The 15,121-nt window shown below is 42.0% G+C and overlaps 1 protein-coding gene across 1 annotated transcript; it reads right to left on the reverse strand.

The window, feature by feature from the left end:
• Nucleotides 1–5,961: 5,961 nt before the first annotated feature.
• DESI2 (desumoylating isopeptidase 2) lies at nucleotides 5,962–11,460 on the reverse strand. Its single transcript, XM_010182267.1, has 4 exons — nucleotides 11,394–11,460; nucleotides 9,692–9,785; nucleotides 8,850–8,991; nucleotides 5,962–7,644 (listed from the first exon to the last, which is right to left on the reverse strand). The coding sequence occupies exons 1-4, from the start codon at nucleotides 11,458–11,460 to the stop codon at nucleotides 7,411–7,413; spliced, it is 537 nt and encodes a 178-aa protein (XP_010180569.1). The 3' UTR covers nucleotides 5,962–7,410.
• Nucleotides 11,461–15,121: the final 3,661 nt, after the last annotated feature.

Raw genomic sequence — 15,121 nt, forward strand, 5'->3', positions numbered from 1 at the left:
CTTACAAAATCACAGTTTTCTTCAACAGAAAACTGACTCTAAAATTCTGTCCCACCATTCTGACACCCTTTTTACTCAGGGTGCTGCAGCGTGGTCTCCTTGCAGCCTTTGAAGATCTCTCCACACCATTGTACATTTGGCTTTTAAAAGGCAAACAATAGATTTCAGCCCTCAGAGATGGCTACAGTGCTGCCTCTTGTACTGGCGTGAGCCATACCCATCTGTAAGAAGCTAATGGGACCTGGAAGTCCCCTCTCCTTCATTCTCCTCCTCCTCCTTTCCCCTGCCTGGCTCTCAGTGGCACGGGGCAGGTGATGCTTGCAGGTTGTCTCAGGGGTACTTACAACTTCTCTGAAACCGTTTTACGCCACGTGCAGGGCAATACGGTGAGGAGTTCCTCTGCTCTCGTTAGAGTGAAGGAAATCCATTAGCTTTAATCGTGGAAGTAATTTTCATAGCATCATTTCTGCAGCAGCCGGTTTCCATGGAAACCAAGAAACGACTCACAGCGCACACAGGAGAGAAGACCGCTGACCTGCTTGTCCTTCCTTGGCCCACGTGGCTGGGCTTCCCTCCATGGTCCCATGTGAGGTGGACAGGGCCAGTCCCAAAGGCCTTAACTTGCTTCCCTGTACTCCTCACCTCACGCCACCTTTCCAGACAACTCATCCTGCAGCCAGAGGAGGAGGGCAGAGGGAGGAAGGGTCTTGAGATGTTTTCATTGCCTTCCCTTCCACTGTAGTGTTTGTTCCCAGGCCCCAGCAGCGATGGAAGAGGTTGTGGTTCACTTTGGATGTGTATGTGCCCCTTCCTTTTTGGACCCCTTACATGACATGTTTTGTTCTCTCCTTTATTCCTCTGCTCTTGACATGCTCCTATAGGTTAACTTGTTAAACAACTATATTTAGAATACCAGTCCTGTATGTATTGCACTTAATTTACAAATATTCTTGAATTTCTTCCTAACTAGTACCAGAAATATCTGCTCTGGTTAAGTCTTGTCAGCTTGCCTAGTGGCATCTCCAGGTTAACATTATGTTCTTCTCTTTAAATGCACAAGGTGCAAACAAAGCTTTTGAGGACAGCTTGGAAGATCAAAGCTGTACGAGCAGCATGAATATCAGTCTGTGCCTGCGCCGTGTCCTCATGGGATTATCCTGCCTGGAAAGTGTTCTCCAGCTGCAGAGCATGAAGGGACTGGCAAGAAGAGGGAGCAGAAGCTGCCATCTCCTTGGGGTGATGGCAAAGGTGACCTGGCACTGCTACTGCAGCATGAAAAATGGCAGGGCCAAGTGGGTGCTTGCATGGGACCAGTCACGGGATGACTTGTAGCATTTCTGTAACCAAGACTTTGATTTCCATCAGGAGACTTAGTAATGCAAACATTTTAAAAGCCCTTACTTTCCTCACAAAGTATAAAACCCAGGCTATTCATTTCTTTGCTGGTTGTCCAAGTGAATCAGGCTGTTGACTGAGTGCCTTAAGCATGTCCCTCTACTAAAACCTGCAGTAGAGCCCATCCCATCCCATCCCATCCATCTGTCATGATTTATACAGTTGTTCTATCACCTGATGACGTCACCCTACCCTGGGAGGGGAATTGGGAAAAAGAAAGGAGACCCATGGGTTGAAATAGAGAATAACAGAATCATAGAATCATTTGGTTGGAAAAGAACTTGATGATCATTGAGTCATCAAACCATAAACTGTCCATTACTAAACCATGACCCTAAGCACCTCACCTACCCATCTTTTAAATCCCTCCAGGGATTGTGACTCCACCACTTCCCTGGGCAGCCCCTTCCAGTGCCTGATAACCCTTTAAGTGAAGACATTTTTCCTAATATCCCATCTAAACCTCCTCTGGCACAACGTGAGGCCATTTCCTCTTGTCCCATTGTTTGTTACCTGGGAGACCAACCCCACCTCGCTACACCCTCCTTTCAGGTGGTTGTAGAGGGTGATAAGGTCTCCCCTCAGCCTCCTCTACTCCAGCCTGAACAGCCCTAGCTCTCTCAGCCGCTTCTCGTAATTCTTGTGCTCCAGCCCCTTTCCCAGCTTTGCTGAGCATCCTCAAAAGCTGGGGATCTCCCTGAGGCATTTCTCTGCCCTTCAACTCCAGGGTCGGCCCAAGCAGCCTGCGCTCAGCCAAACACCCCAACTATCGTCAGTTCTCATTCAGTGCTTTTTCTAAACTTTCTGAGTCTGACGTAAGAAATAACTGACCTTTACAGCTGCATTTGAGCCAGCTGCATTGCCGTCAGCTCTTGCGAGTCCTCACTGCTCAGATCATATTTGCTTAACGGCATGTGAATTAATTAGTTGGAAGCTGACACTGCACCACAGGATTAGCCAGTGACTTTAACACGGGGCGGGTGCATGAAATCAAATATGCAGAACATCTTTTGGGAAAAAAAAGGAGGTAAATTCCAGTTCTCTTGGAAATATTCACTTTTAGGCTAACTGTGAGTGGAGTAATGAATGAGCTGAAGTACAGAAGAAAAATAAACTCAGTTCCAGATATTTAAAGGCTCAGCAATTCCTTCCAGGCAAAAAACAAGCAGCTATTGTGTGCCTGTGCTGGGAGGGCTGGGGGCAGGCTGTGTTTCCCACAGGCAAATTAGGAATGGGAAAAGCAGAACAAAACCCACGAGCCTCAGCAGCCCGAGCAGGAAACACAAGCAGTTTTGTGTTCAACATGATTGGTGTTGTCAGTAGGTGGGTTTTATGGGGCTTTATTCTTATTCTGGGAGGAAAGCCCTGGCTTTGCTTGAGCCAAGAGTAATGACTGTTCAGACCTGGGAAACAAGAGGGAGCCAGCCAAAACCACCTTTGCCACAATGCTCTGAGAACAGGGGTTGTTCTTCTGCCCCCCCGTCCCCCCCCGTCCCTTGCTGGTGCTGGAGGTTGGCCACATTTCACTAGAACCTGATAAAAAGCCGTCTGTGCCCTGCATGGCAGGGGGTGTCCGATTCACGTCATTTATCTTACTGTTAAGAAAGACCTGTGTCAGCCATCAGCCACACAGGGACCAGACCTGAGCCCCACAAAATACATATTTGAACCCCCACACTGCTGCCCCACAGTCGCCTGGGCAAAAAGCTTTTCTCATCAGATATGGCTCAAAGCCCTCCCTGACCCTGCTTCCGGGCCATGGTGAGCACGAACAGTGCAAAAAAAATCCCCAAATTCTTGGGGATTTGGTATTTGGGCGCTGCGTTTCAGGCTGTGCAAAGGGAAAGGGGCTAAAGTAGTAAAAAAAGCTCCTGGGAAGGGAATCTTGGAGACAAAACCCTGAGTTAAGTTGGCGATACGCTAATTTTAGTGAACCAGACCATAAGAGAAATAAGGGGACTCCACGCTAGCCCAGCAGGAAGCGGTGCTGCTGGCTGTGTACAGCTGCTATCCCAAAGCAATGCCATGAGCCGCCCTGACCAACTGCTGCGTTGAAAGGTTTGTTCAAGATTTTTACGATCCGATTTAGATCAAACCAAAGGTTATTAGAGAAAATCAGGAACTGTCCAATAGCCATTTCCAATGCATTATAAGAAGCACTGTGAAAGAAAACATTTATTTTGGGGGACTGATACGTCTAAGGTGCCCTTAGCCATAAGCAAGCTTTGCCTGTTAAGAAGCTGTTCCAGTGACAAATTTTCAACATAAAGCCTGCATGCCTGAAGAAACACTTTTAGAAAATGAAATTTCACTTGAAACATTTCTAATTTCTTCAAGAACAGTTCAGTTAAACTCAGCTACTCACCCATTAACAAAAAATGCAATATATATTTTGTGGACTTATTGCCTTCCTAGAAGCAGACAGGCACTCTTGGCCATCAGATGCCTCAAGTGAGTTTATCTGGCACTCACATTATTAGTTTTAACTGATGAACTGTCAAATTTGTCAGGTTTCAACAGGTTATGAGTTCCTCAAAACTCTCTTGCAGCTTTGCTAATGATTAGGGCCCAGCAGCAGTCGGAAAAGGGAACACAAGCTGGAGGTACCAGGGGAATAACACACATAGCCAAGAGTCTTTTTTTTATAAAATTATTTTTAATAAACTGATGGATTTAAGTTTAAGATGCTAGACAACTTGTTGCCATGTACAGGTAACAAAAGTCAAAATTCTTTGAATTTTATACAAATACTATGTAGTACAGCAAACTTGAATACAAGTTTACAAAAAATGCATCAGTGAATATTCAGCTTGTACCCAACTTCCAACAGTGAAAATCATCATGTATCAATAGTGATCAGAATTGCATTGCAAATTTTAGAAGTAATGCAACTATGTTTTTACCAAGCCACTCTGAAGTTACTGGTGCACACTGACAGTACATCGGATTTTTTTGGCTTGCTGAACAGAAAATGGCATTTAAATAAAATGACTCTGAGTTAAACAATACGTATCAAAAGTACTATCTCACAGAAAATTAAACAAGAATGAGAAAGTAAACAGAGCAGAACCCTGAAGTAGTGGTATTTTTCTACCCGTTTTGATGGAAAAGACTCCACAGGTGTCCAGCTTTCTCGCAGCATTTTGGAGTGTCCTAGTCCTAGCACAGTGTGGTCATTAGTAGACTTACAGTAATCCCTGCTTGGCAGTAATGCTGGTGAAAGGTAACTTGCGCTATTGCTAACAAATTGGAGGAACCACTGGCAGGGTGACTTCCCGGAGGCGTCCGGCGGAGGCTGAGCTGACAGCACGCGGTAGGAGTTAGAGCACCGCTTGCTTCGATACGATACCCAACAGCCTTCAGGGTTCAGGTGTCAGTTTTTCACAGGATTTACAAATGGATGGGTTTCAAACAACAACAACAAAAAGATTATGGCGCATAAGACAGTATTTTCACCGGTACAGCCACCAATACAATGAACGGTTTTGTTACAAACTTTCCAGCCTGCTTTATAAAAAATAGTCTCAGTTTTACTTCTAAATAAAAACTGTGCTGTGATCTGTCACGTTCTTGCATTGTACATGCCATAGTTGTGTGTGTTAATGAAGGTGTAGAGATTTGTGACCTAGCGCTCTGGATGGATCAGAAGCCTAAAAAGCTGATTTTGGTACATAAGCTAGGTAGTGATGAAAATTCATTCCATTTATTTTTCCTAAAACCTAGGAAAAGCTACAGTACATTGCTAGATCAGTGGCCTCAACCCTGAGCTGAAATAAAGGACCTGCCTTGGCCAAGAGACTGTCACATTGCTACCACAGCTGCGCAGCAGAGACAAAACAACCTGTCTGCGGGCTGTCGTCTGAGCTGAAAGTAGTGCGAGATTCAGTTCTGTAACACTTGAGAGTTGACTGGAGACCACCATATTCATTTTCACTACAGGAAAAGAAAATGAAAAAAAAAAAAAGAAAAAAAAGAAAGGAGAACTCAAATTCGGAGATTCAAGTGAAAAAGCACTCAACAGGGAGAGTCAGCATGTCCAGCTTCTGGAGGCCAGAGAACATAGTTAGTGGTGGACTTGTCAGTCGTAAGCGTTTCCCCCTTGCCAGAAGAGATGATTAACACACGTACCAACCTAAGTTAAAGAGACTTCTACTATCATCCCACTCTTTCCAGAAAGAGTCTCACTTGATTTCTTTTCCCCCAGAACTGAGCGCATCTCTGTACCTACACTGCATCACAGAAAATGAGTGAAAACTCGAAGGATTCAACCTAACTGTTATCAGAAAAACTCCCACTCATTTCTAGCACGAGTCGGAGCTGGCCATCATAAGAATTCTTACCACGATGCAGCCACTGCACCTTCCTGTAGGGTTCAAGGGCACTGACTACCCATGGCGAGGAACATGAAGCATTCTTGCCTCCTAAGAGGACTTTTTGCCTTTTAAACAGCAGAAACTGTAGAGTCAGAACTTCACTTAATGGAAAAACGAAACCTGGCAACAGACTGAAAATAAAGCTTGTAAGAATCACTTATACTTCTAGTCACGCACGCCTCTGTGCGAGCTGATCCGTTTACGGAGGGTATGGTTTTTGTTAGTTTAAGGCAGCAAGTCTTACAAAACACACAAGCTCACCTCCCTCATGTTTGTGCTACTGTATCCTTATGTGCACAACAGAACCTCACTAATTTACACTGATGACTGGAAGAACCATTAATTCTCTTGGTAAGTGAACAAGAATAAGGCATTCCATTATATATTCTGATCACTAATTATAATTTAGCTCTAATTATAATCTACCAGCAAACATACTTCTGTGTTTTAGAAAATAATCTCTCTTACCTTCGGATATAATTATGTGTGCAGATTAGTGGGTTCTGCTGTGTAAACACGCAGGTGCATAAGCAATTTTCAGGTTTTTCTTCATTACATCTGACAAGGAAGTTAATGCCACAGATAGAGACTGTGGGAAAATAAATTAGGATTTCTCTATAATTTGTGCGGATATGCACAACTGGGCAGTCATTTATAGCTCAAAGAAAAATAGGACACAAATGTTTACAAACGCAAATGAAGCAAAATCAGCAGCAGAAAGCAAGGCCATTCCCCAACCATAAATGGCTTGTATTACACTATTCCAAACTACAGGGAACAAACAAAAAAAAGAATACCAGTACTAACTTTTATATACAAGTCTGAAATCAAGTAAAGCAAACAGTGAAACAGTTGTTGATGACTCTAACATGATATTCACATGTCTAAATCCTGGTTGAAGTAGACTGTAAATACAGACAGAAGGATGCAAACTACATGGCTGAGTTTAAAAAAAAAGAAAAAAAAAAGAAAGAAGAAAAGGATCAATGTGCATTGTAATGAGATAGAAAATTCCCTTCATATGTGCAAAAATCCACAGTTTCATTAATGTAGAGGTCATACTTCTAGTAACAGATCTTAAACCAAACCAGTCTCTCTACATCCTGGCATAGACCTGTTTACATCAGCCACTAAGTGCACAGTACCCTGTTCACAGATATAGTATTCAGCAGTTTCTGGCATTTCTCAGAAATTTAACATTCACCTGCCTTAAATCTTTAAAACAAAGGGGAGAGTTCATCCAGGGCATCATACCACTGCTTTTAAGTTATACCAACCGTTAAATCAAATGCAAATTCTCTCTTCTTCCATGGTGGCAGGAGTCCTTAAAGGACTTGTAAACAGCAGTACACAATACTGTAAACAAATAATTTAAGTTCTGCTTTATACAAGATGGTAAGTTAACCCAGGTCTACCAAACAGGTGAAAATGAAAAGGGTGGCTTCACACAAAATCCTTCCCTTTTCTCCCAGCAATTCTTTTCACTACGTAAATAATCCTGAGCTGAAACAGGGCTTGACGAGAGCCTTTTTTGCATATAAAAACCACTTTCTAGAGTCAGCTCTCGTGTTCTGTCAGGAAGTCAATTGCTGGAGAGATTAAACTGAAGTATTTCAAACCATTTATTACTTTGGAGAAGGACTTATAATTTGGTGTGCCGTCCAGTTCTAGACCCAGATGCTGAGCTCGCCAAGGAAGCTGATGCTGCTGCATCCTCGGCTTCCTCCAGCTCATCGTGCAGCTCCTGGCTGACACTGGACTGGAGGGCTGCGGGCGTCAGCCACTCCTTCGGCAGACAGCTCTGCAGAAACGGGATGCAGGAGCTGAAGTAGGCCAGGCGATTCACCCACCGTGGGATCTCTTTTCCACACAGGATCTAAGGGGGGGAGGGAAACGAAAAGATTCATTTGTCTTCTGGATTCAGCAGTAACAAAATTACAGTACTGTAAATAAAAACCAAACATTGCAGCAGCTTTACAATTTACGGATCAGAAATGCCAACTTTTTTTAAAGAGTCCTGAAAAGCCTGATCATGTCATTCTTTTTTAATAACTTCCACAAAAGGCACAGAAATTAGTTGAGGTATGCTTTCTATTCCCTGCTAATTCCTCAGAAACAGAAATTGCAGGAGAAATGTCACGATTACAAAAAAAAAGCACCCTGAAATCAAGTGGTCAAAAAGACAGTGTCAATACTGCAGTTACGTGGAGTTATGCATACAGCTGAGGCTATTTACTGTGACTCTGCTGTAACTGAGCAGCGTTTAACTTGTAATGATATCCCTGGTTCTGTAGTCAATTTGGACACTAAATAGGCCAATACGTAAAACAGAAACAACATGACCATGCAGTTGAAGAATATGGCAAAAACCTGGCCACATAGGCCAGATTTCATGCCAACTGCAGTCTCACCCTACTTTCTTGTACCAGTGTTGCACATGAATCATCATCTCAATAAAATTTTCCAGTACCACTGGAAAACGAGCCTACACAAAACATAGGCTATACAATTAGTGTGTCATTTTGAAAAAATGTTTTGAAAACAAAACAAAACACAAAACCAAACAGAGCCAGATACTCTGCACAACCACTCCAGTGTCTACGTGACCAGGACACAGGTGCTGGCAGAGCAGTAACTTGACAAAAGCCCCTCAAGCAGAAGATTAACATTGTGAAACTTCAATGCCTTTGTTATTCTTTAACAGCAGATCATAACTTTAAGAATTATTTTCAGTGTGATGGTTCTGTGGGGAAATACTGAGAAAAATAACATGGGGCTCTATCTTCAGTAGTGAAGCATCTGAAATGCTTTTCAAATCCTGTTCATACCTTATTTACTAGGTCTCTGAATTAGGAACGCTCCCCTGCTCGAACACAAACTACGCATGACAACACTATTTGGCTTTTTTGGCAGCAAAACCTCGTGCTTTGGATGTAAGCACAAACAGAACCTGAAAAACAGTGACATTTGCCCAAGGTAACAGACAGGAAGCTGGAAATCAGGCCAAACATTCCAAAGGACAGGAAGGACATGACACTCTGTAGCCACCTGGGAAGCACCTTTCTATAGAAGTTTGTTTACCTCAGATAAAGCTGAAGAAAAGTGATTGCAGTTTTTGTGCATTAGGTGATAAGCATTTCCTTTGAATTCTTTTCCAAGCTCTTCTACTATTTTTTCTATGTCATCTTCCATGAAGTCAGTACTGCCTAGAACCACAGCCTCTCTGGAAGAGAAAGAGAGAGTAGAAGGTGATCAGGCTTCCACGATGTAGGTGGAACAGTTCATACATTGCTCAAAAAAACACCCCAGCGTGGGTGGTGAGATCCTTCTCACAAATTCTTTCTATTCCATTTTACAGCACCACATCAATCTTTATTATGAGAGATTATTTCCTTGCCCATTGTCCACCTGTAGCTCACTTAAGTTCTTTGCAAGTTAATTCTGACAAACACTGGATGCAATTTTCCCCTCCTCTCCAAGGGATATTGTTTCTAAGAGACAGCTGAGGACAGGTGAGAGCTTGTGATGCAGGGAAGGGTCAAGGCAATCACACTGAGAAAGCAGATAAAAAAACCATGGGGAAACTTTGAAGAGCAATGTTTTTCAGCTTTTTCTTCAAATTTCATTACCTTGAAAAAGTTACTCCATTGTATATACTGTGTGAATAACAAGAGCTAGCCAGAAGTCCACATAATTTGTACACGTTTAAGAAATGTAATGGTATGTGAAAAATGTTCTTTGCTGTAGACACTTCACTGTCTCATCACTTCTGTCCGTCTTTCGCTTCTAAGCAAAGACACTAATTTCTCAGAGAGTCTGAAATCCCGTAGTATCATTCAACATATCTATCCTCAAAAAGAAATGCAACAAGTGGTCTTTTTAATATGCTCTCTCAAAAGCAAGAAAATAGGTATCTTTCTTACTTAAATTTAAATGTTTCTCCTAGCTCAGAAGCATTTCCTGGTGAGATTTCAAATATTCCAGAAAAAGGGTATGGATGACCACCATAGGCAAATTCTGAAAGAGAAAGCACAGATTTAACAAAAATGGCACACAATGACAGTAGGGAACAGCAGACCTCACTGACTGGAAGATCAGTTCACAAGGATCTAAGGCAGAAATCAGACATCTTATTTACACGGGTAACAAAGGCAAGGGGCTGGAAATGGCTACTTTTGTTAGTTACTAGTCAACCTGAGGAAAAAGTGACAGGAAATTTCCTGTATCAGTGCACAGGTTTAACTTGAATAATTTTACAGTAAATACATTGTTTTCATTGTATAAGTGAGGATTTACAAGTTAAATTGTAAATCATACCAATGTTCTTTATACAGGCTTGTCTTTAAAAGTTCACTTTCATAAGCACTTACAGTAGATGAAAGTATCACGGTGCGCTTCAGCTTCCTTCTGCGTCTGTGAGATAACGCAGCGCGCCTCACCCAGAGCACAGTAAAAAGCTTGAAGCGTGACTTCATGCTTCTGTTCCTCAAAACTCGTCACACATCACCCCAGCCTAGCATTCAGTTTTGTGGATAATCTTTTTTTACAACAGGTTAATAATAAAGTTTGATGTACTCTGAAAAATGCAAGTCATTGTTCTAGCAGGGGCATGACCCGCAGTATCAGAAAGCTGTTCTCATCTGAACAGGAAGGGAGGCACAGGTATTCAGCACTGCTCAAGAACTGGGTTTCAGGCACAGCGCTATTAAGAGTCAGGTCCTTCTGGTTCGGATTGAAAGAAATCTTAAAAAGTTTAAGCAATAAGCACTGTATTTTGTCAATTTGCTGCTTTGATAATGCTTGCAAATCCAGCTACAATGTGACCATTATAGCAGCTGAAACATCTACAGTTTAAGGTAACTTTGTGCAATGTGGTCTTTGGATTGCATGCCGCATCTTTTGCTGCTTCCTCTCACCTCCAGACACATTAAAAAAAAAACCAATCCTAAACAACCAACCAACCAACAAACCACCAAATACCAACACTGAAGTAGATTTTTCTCCTTTTACTTTTAGAAACCCCATCACCTCAGAGCGTCGCTATCCTGCTAGGCAGGAACACCTCAGACCTATTTAGCAAAACCGGAAGGTATTGCTGTATTTCTCACAGGTGTATCTTTTGTGAACAGTATGCATGAGATGCTTTTAAAGAAACAGTCTCTTTAAAGCAAATCAATATACCAGTAAGGAATACATAGCTTTTCCTGAGCATCATGTACTTTCGGGTGCTTATCTGCAACAGATTATTGTTTCTCTAGTTAAAAATTAACTCCTTGCACTAAGTGCTGGCAGAATACTGAAGAAACATGATTCAACCATGCTGACATGAAGTATACATTTGTTTTAACAAAATACAGGCATTTAAAAACCTAAAATAAAGATTTCTATGCCTAACTGAATAAATTGCACATTTTCTCATAGTTGCAGAGCTTTACACAAAAGGCAAGGTGACTGCTGGATTATTCGTATCTAAGGCTTTTTCCAGAGGCAGAAGAGGTGAGAACTTTAAGAGAAAACTGACAAAGAGGCTTCAGGAGTCAGACTTCCCTCAATACCTGAAAAACGTTTTTTTTAAACAGCAGCGCTACCGGAACACAGAGTAAGTTATGTTTTTCTTGTACGTACCTCGGCCATACACCTCTATACCTGAATGGAACACTCCAATGCCAAGGGAAGAAGTGTACTCATTCATCCAATACTAAAAGGAAAGAAGAAAACAAAAACAGGCTTTAGTTAAGTTTCCAGTACAGATTTGTCTTCTGATAGCAGGCTGACATGTATTTGTCCTCCACATCAAAAGCAATAAACCCTACCACAAAGTTAAACTGCACAACCCAATTTACTGGAACAGAACATGCCGTTAAAACTCCCCAAGTGTACATGGGGGATAACTCCATTAGGTTCTGCTCCAGCATTTTAGTGCTGTGAACGCCTGCCGTACCTGGGAGAAATCCAGATCAACTTTCGATTTGTCAACAAGTTACAGGCTATATCAAGTTTTCCATCAGGGGAAATGCATGCTAGAACCAACTGCAGTAATTCTGCAGCAGCCTGTTGTTAGAGGTTTTTTTTAAATAACATCCCAATGTAGGACTGTAATATACACAGCACCCAGTGTCATTTATAGCAGTGACCACACTTTTGCTTCTGACCAGATGAGCACAAGACACACTCAGAGGTACACAAAACAGACTGAAATGACCCTACTGTATTTTGCATTTGAATATTCAACTGGTGGTCACCATACAAGAGACTAAGCTCTCTCCAGGCTCCTGATGTTGCCTCCATGGATCAGGTGTAAGTCTAACACCTGTTTCCAATATATCACTTCATTGTAGCCTAATAGCTGCATTTCAAAAGGAAACCAGGAAGTAAAAAACCAAACCCTTCCCTTAGTCTTTTCTATTTTTCAAAAGCTGCAGCAGCAGCGAGTGCCCATCGGGAGCTAACTATTGCCCTCAGGACTTTAAAGATGCACAGAGTTCATGCACAGAGGAAAGGGAAAACCTCAAAATTCCTGTCTTCCCTTGACTGCATCACCACCTGCAAAGTATCAGTCTCCAAGCAGTAAAATTTTAAAGTGACACATAATTTAAATAGGAACCTCAAACAAAGGCTAAAGAAGAAAAAAAGCCTCAGTTGTGTCCTTAAAACTGAAATTAGCTAGCAAGAAAAACTTCTGGAAAATACAAGGAGAACATTATTCTGTCAATTACTCCAGCAGTGGGATTTTTTCTCCCACGTCCTCTGGTGTCCACCACTGCGAGCTTCTGCAAAGCAGACTTCAAAACGTCAGCTGGCAGGCAGGATACAGCCGGAGGAGATACCCCCAGCAAATTAGTATTTGTTTAGCAAACAGGAAGAAAAAGAAGCTTTATATCTTCTTTACACAGCCTGGTGACATAACAAGTGGTTTCTGATGTGAAGTCACTATAAAAACACTATAATAAAAATGTAAAAGGCTGTAGGTGTCACACTTTGTTAAGATGTGCTAGCTGGAGTCGGTGCGCAGTTTACAGGGCCACTGGCATATAAGGTGCATTTCTGAAAGCTGGTTTTATCCCAGTAAAAATGTTACACTGAACTTTGGACTGAGAAGCCATTCATGAAAATCAAGACAAGTTAAAAAAAAGGCAAAAAGAGCAAGTCAGGCCAAAGTGACGAATTTTCAGGCATAAGATACAGCTGTATTTGGCTTTTACAGTCATTGTTACTCTAAGTGTCATCAAACATAAAATAGATGGTCCCCCAAATTCAGTTACCAGCAGCTGCCAAACATCAGCACATGGTTTTTCCAGCCTAAAATTCATGATGGTGCTAACAAGCACAGGACACGTATGCCTAGCTGGGTAACAAGATGCAGAAGATTTGATGTTCTCTTCTATAGTGAAGCCAGTCGTGGGAAATTCTGCCAACGCAAATTAACAGGAGGCAGATTCTGCTCCTTGCATTTATTTAAAGTTGAGGCTTATTATGATCTGTGGATAAGTTTTGCTTAAGACTAAACTTTACCCTTTGCTTTCATTTCTGGCTCTGTCAATGCATGGCTATGTGAGCTAGCAGGGTACGGATGAGTATAATAAATTATCATCTCAGTCTATTTAAAGGGCTTAGCAGTTCGTTCTTTCCTCCCTCCAGAAAAGAGCAGAGAGCTATGATCGAGCTACATCAAGAAATACACTGGGTTAGACTTAGTCTGCTCTGAAAGACATAGAACAGGGAGCAAACCAAAAGAAGAGAAGGAAGGAGAACACTGTTAAGATCACCCAACTAACTTAATGGCTTTGAGAGCACACAAAAAATGGATTCTGTTCATTAAAGTGAAGTCAAAGCCCCTGGGAAAATGGAAGAGCTACTTCAACATAAAACTGCTTCAGTTCTGAAGCCAGTCCTGTCCCCCAGCTGACCATTTCAAAATAGTTTTAGGCTTATATTTATAGTCAAAATCATAGGCACATTCAACACAGAGTCTGTCAGCACAGGAAGTCTGTTTGCCTGGTGAGGTGGTGTATCCAGAGGAACCCCAGCTAGAGCTGGGCCAGCCAGGGTCCCTGGTGCTCCAGCCTCGCCTCTCCTGGACACCTCTTTGGCCAGAAAACTCAGGGCCCAGCCTCTGCATTTCAGATACACATCACACGTGCATTGGATCTGTTAATGCCAAGCAAGGTTATCACTGCTCTCCGAAAATGGAACAGAAGTTACACAAGATCTCCCCTAAGCAGTGGAAGGAATAAAGCCCAGTTTGTCACTAGGCAAAAAAAGTGAAAATTTGTGCTGCTTCCCTCCCACAATGCTGGGAAACTTAATGCAAGGAACAGGGAGAGGACAGAGAAGCGAGTCACCGTATGGATGCAGACAATGGGACGGAAAGCTGCCCTAAGGGGGTGTCCAGCAAGCCCAGCGCTGTTCAAGCGCACACCCCTTACTGGTGGCACCTAAACACACGCGGCTCACTGCACTACAAAAACTGAGCTCCAGTGGCAAGTTAAACAAGTGTCAGCAGCTTTGGAAGAAGCGCCTAAAGCAAGCCGGCACTTCACTTCATATTTCCAGCAAGAGCAGAGTGGGTTAACTGAAGATAAAAGAATTTCAATGAGGCAGAATTACTTTTCCCCTGGGAACAGTAATTATATCCAATTATTACTTAATCTGGATCAGCTGTTGGGAGGTTGGTCACATTTTCTCATTGAACAAAATGCCTTATCTCACTGAAGAAAGAAATGCAGGACTAATACAACTTAAAGGATGCTGAATTTGGCTACAGCTGAAAAGATTACATGTAACTTACAAAACAAAGATTGTAAACGAATTACATCTATATAGCTCGCTGGTTCAGTAACATGCCTTAAGTTCTGGAATCCTAAACTCATCCCAAAAGCTACAGCCTTGCTTCCATTACTTCCATTCCCTCCATGTAGTCTTGATAGGAATTTTGATATTAATTTTGCCATAGTAGAATGCACAGAAGCAGCACAATCCCACACCCTCAATATTTTGCAATAGGTCAGTCTTGTAAAACTAGAATTCATGCTTAATGCAACCATCAGAACGAAAATATTAGAGTATTTTTCTATATGCACAATAAAGTCATGTCACTGAAACGAAAGAAAAACACTAAACCCAGTGCTTCAAAAATATTTCCATTATTTTCTTCAGAGCTCTCATTTACGTTAATATTTTAGGTCGTTATAGCCTTATCTGACAAGGGAAAAAACAGGACACTACTTTGGGCACAGAAAAGCTAGACTCCTAAAAATAGCATTCAGCTAAAATGAAACTATGAAGTGTTCCAATTCTCAAAACACAGTATTTCAAAGTCTTCACCCTACCCTTTTAACGATCATAAAAGATTT

The sequence above is a fragment of the Mesitornis unicolor genome, unplaced genomic scaffold (genome assembly GCF_000695765.1).
Source record: "Mesitornis unicolor isolate BGI_N332 unplaced genomic scaffold, ASM69576v1 scaffold5384, whole genome shotgun sequence".
Taxonomy (NCBI): Eukaryota; Metazoa; Chordata; class Aves; order Mesitornithiformes; family Mesitornithidae; genus Mesitornis; species Mesitornis unicolor.

Coding starts and splice junctions, on each gene's coding strand:
- DESI2 (XM_010182267.1), bottom strand. CDS start 11,460: ATGAATGAGTACACTTCTTCCCTTGGCATTGGAGTGTTCCATTCAGGT. Junction 8,992..9,691: donor GGAGAAACATTTAAATTTAA/GTAAGAAAGATA, acceptor TTTCTCTTCCAG/AGAGGCTGTGGTTCTAGGCA. Junction 7,645..8,849: donor TTTCTTCAGCTTTATCTGAG/GTAAACAAACTT, acceptor TCCCCCCCTTAG/ATCCTGTGTGGAAAAGAGAT.